The 4,092-nt window shown below is 30.9% G+C and overlaps 1 protein-coding gene across 1 annotated transcript; it reads right to left on the reverse strand.

The window, feature by feature from the left end:
- Positions 1-500: 500 nt before the first annotated feature.
- On the reverse strand, positions 501-1,370 carry LOC114099040 (olfactory receptor 5K3-like). The gene has a single exon (XM_027943263.2). The coding sequence runs from the start codon at positions 1,368-1,370 to the stop codon at positions 501-503; it is 870 nt and encodes a 289-aa protein (XP_027799064.2).
- Positions 1,371-4,092: the final 2,722 nt, after the last annotated feature.

Genomic DNA, 4,092 nt, shown 5'->3' on the forward strand with positions numbered 1-4,092 from the left:
AACCACCAAAATACACTTAATTTTAGAAACAGTAAAAATGACTGACATTAAAATTAAAATTTTCTTATGAAGATATTCTCTCTGCATGCACATTCAAACATAATCTCCTAAAAAGTCTAAAATCACTTTAAAAATCAAATTCAAATATGCTTTCCTTCCTAGATACAATGCTGTGCAAATTAATATTAGTATCTGAGTTTTTGGAATGTGCCTGAGTTATAGATTATGCTTTGGGATTCAAGAAATTTGCAAAGAAAATATTAAATGATTATTATTATGCATAATATTATTCCTAGTATTTTTGGGCTTATTAGAAATTGGAACTAATTTTATTTTTGTATTCAGTAATTATTTAATTAACATTTGATGGAATGTTTAAGAAAAGGTTATTATTAAATTAAAATAAATTGTCCAATGGAAGTAACATTTGTTTAAGAATGTTGTAATATCATATCTTCATAATTTTTTTGATAACATTTATTACTTCCTTATTTCTTAGACTATAAATGAAAGGGTTTAATAAAGGAATAACGAGTATAAAAAATAGCAACAGGTATATCTTTATCATCTTCATTAAATGAATTTGGCCTAATATACATGAAGAGCAGAGAACCATAGAATATTGACACAGAGAGAAAGTGGGATGCACAAGTAGATAAACCTTTTCCTCTTCCTTCTTTGGATTTCATTGTGAATATAGTGAAGAGAATATAGAAATAAGAGATTAGTACTACTGTAATAGAAAAAATTTGAACAAATCCTGACAAGATAAGTATCATCAATTCATTGATATAAGGGTCAACACAAGAGAGTCTGTATAATGGAAGGACATCACAAAAGAAGTGATTGATTTGATGAGATCCACAGAAAGTTAATCTCAATAAGAGTCCTACTTGAACAATGGAATGCAGATGTCCAGCTATGTAGGCTCCTGTGGTCATCTGAATGCAGAGTGTCTTTGACATTAGAGTGTGGTACTGCAGTGGTCTGCATATGGCCACGTAGCGGTCATAGGCCATTGATGCCAGAAGAAAGCAGTCTGTAGTCTCAGCAAGACAGAGAAAATAAAACTGTGCCATGCATTCATAGAGGGAAATCCTTCTGTCCTCAGAAAAGAAGTTCTGTAACATCTTGGGAGTGATGGCAGAGGAACAGCAGGAATCCATGAGAGCCAGGTTGCCCAGGAAGATGTACATTGGTGTGTGAAGACGGCGCTCCATGTAAATCAAGGCCACCAACCTTAGATTCCCCACCATGGTGACCAGATAGATGGCAAAGAACACCACAAACAGAAGAGTCTTCATGTCTGGGTGGTCTGTAAACCCGATAAGGATAAATTCATTTGTCATTGAATCGTTGTTCTCAGTCATCTCTAGCTTTTCTGTTGAGATAGGAATTATGTATATATGATGTTCCATTGGAAATTACATGATTTTCCATTGATATTTTTTCATTTATAATAGGTAGAGGAATTTCTTTTTTAAGCATTGCATGTGCTTTTGTGATTACAGCTACATTTACTTTGAACAAATTCATTGGTGAATGTTTCAGCAAATGTGACATCAAAGTATGCCTCTCAATATTCACAAGGCCATTTTGATAATTTGAGGGAGGATATTTAAAGTGAAAAAAATTCATCTGTCTGCATTTATTCAATGATAACATTAAAATTTAGTGTAGCCATATTTGGATCATTGCCCACAAACAATTGTAGCATTATCTATCTATCTATCTATCTATCTATCTATTTATTTTTAATTGTAAATGAATAAAATATCTTTATTTATTTATTTTTATGTCATGCTGAGGATTGAACCCAGTGCCTCACACATGTGAGGCAAGTGCTCTACTACTAAGCTACAGCCCCAGCCCTGTGTCATTGATTTTTAGAATTCCTATAATATTTTTAAATTCTATTTTCCTTTAAATATTAATTTATTCTACTGAGGAATTATATGTTTATATTCTTTTAGAGGATTACATATTTTAAAAAAGCAAATTACAGTTATGTTAAATTTATATTATTGAAATTGTACAGAATTCATGAAGGATTGTAGAGGCAGTATTCACTATTAAAATAAATTACCTTGGAACATTGAAGAAATAAATGTCCACATATTTTCATTCATTATCTTTTTATGGGTCACACTTATTTTCAAAAGCACTGACTGTTTATTCTATTTATTCTTATAAGTTTTTTCCACACATCTAAAGTGTCTTTATTATAAGGCATCATTTACATATAATGCTTTTTAATGACATTTTAACTGACTGTTCTAAGATACACTGTTCTACTTTTCTGAATTTTAGAGCATGTCTTCTATGTCTTTTACACCCAACCCAATCTATAATTTCTCATGTATAATCTACAATGCTTTATTTTTTCAAACATATCTGACAGTTTTTCTAACTACTATATAAGCATTTTGAGGTTATTTGTTACATATTTTTGTAAAAGGAGCTAAAAATGCTATGGGAAGAAAGAATTCATTTCAATTGTAGCTCACTCTATGAATGAAATCATTACTATTAATAATTCTTAATTATTAATGCCCTCTTAGTCTGTGCACATTAAGATTGTTATCTTTGAAGAAGAATTTTTAGAAAAAATTTCAACATCGTCTTCTTAAAAAATTTAGATGTCTTTATTTCATCTAAATTGACTATTTTCTTATATTTGGCAGTTTCCTTAAAAAATTATAAGATTCTCTAAAGTATACCACAATAGATTAAAAAAAAGTTTTTGGTTCACTTGTATCCTTCAGATTTAAACACTTAGAAAAAGAGAAAACCCTCTAGATCCTAAAAGAATTTTGAAATTCAAATTTTGTTTTGCTTTAAGAGAGTATTTATTCTTATTACTTATGGGTCCATTGGGACCTACCAATCAGCAAATTTTGTCTTATAAATTCTACTGTCCAAATGTTTTTGCACTTTCTTAATCAAAACATCAAAAGGAAGGCAATAAAAATGTCTTTGTTCTAAAATTCTGAATTTAATCCATGCAATTATTTGAGAGAGAAGTAACTTTCAAGGTCATGCTTAATTATCTAAATGAACTTTTTGTGATCTTAACTTTATATTTTAAAGTTTGATCTCATAAGAAAGTCAGAGTAATTACTGTTTTGTACCTCATTCCAGCATGATATACCTTTAAATTTTAAGAAGAGTTAGAAAGATAAGAATTGAGTGAAAATTTAGGAGCAATTAACAAAGGGAAATAAATATTTATGGTCATAAAAATTACAAGTATAATATGTTACAATAATTCTCTTACCTAAATGTATCTGAGAATATCCCTTTGAAGTGTTTTCTTTTCTTTATGGTAAGGGTGTCAGGACTTAAAATATATATTTACCTTGCTCTCTAAAGTATTTGGGATCAAGACAATTAAAAAAAAAAAAAAACAGAGACTATTTCAAGTCAATGCTAATAATCATGCTCCTTACATTGTCCAGTTAAAGTTTTCCATCATAATCTGAAGGGATCATCCACACTGACATCATGTTTTTCCCTGGAGCTCATGAGTCCTAAAAACAAATAAACTATTTGAAATTAATTAGAAATGTCCTATGAGACAATGTGGTGAAAGTAAATACCCTTCACTAAAGTATGTTTGATGATCATCTTACTGATTTGAATAGAGCTGACATAACTTTTATAATTCTCCTCACAATTCTTTGCATAAATGTAAAACTACCTGCAATACAAAAATGTACCCTGATTACTGCCCATTTCCTCATCTTGTCCTTATTTAGAGAAGATGTCTAGTTCTTTTCTTCCCTTCATCTTCCTACTGAGCCTCTATTACCCTTGTGTAGGTGTTTCTGAACGGTTGTTGGGGTCTTTCTGGCTTAACACTTAATCCTATTATTCATCACTCTAAGCTGCTGCTGAAGCTCTGAAGCATATGACATCAAAGAACTTCCAGGGAGGGTGAAGTGTGATGACTACCACTGGCCACATCAAACCCAAAGTATTTAATAGAAATAGTTCAAATTCTCTTTAGTAAATAAGCAACCCACTGCCTCCCAAACACTGATTCACGTTGACTTTCAAACTCAAGAACAGTGGCTGAATCAAGCCAGCCTG

The sequence above is a fragment of the Marmota flaviventris genome, chromosome 8 (genome assembly GCF_047511675.1).
Source record: "Marmota flaviventris isolate mMarFla1 chromosome 8, mMarFla1.hap1, whole genome shotgun sequence".
Taxonomy (NCBI): domain Eukaryota; kingdom Metazoa; phylum Chordata; class Mammalia; order Rodentia; family Sciuridae; genus Marmota; species Marmota flaviventris.

What these genes read in the sequence shown, in the direction of transcription:
- LOC114099040 (XM_027943263.2), bottom strand. Translation starts at nt 1,370, where the DNA reads ATGACTGAGAACAACGATTCAATGACAAATGAATTTATCCTTATCGGG.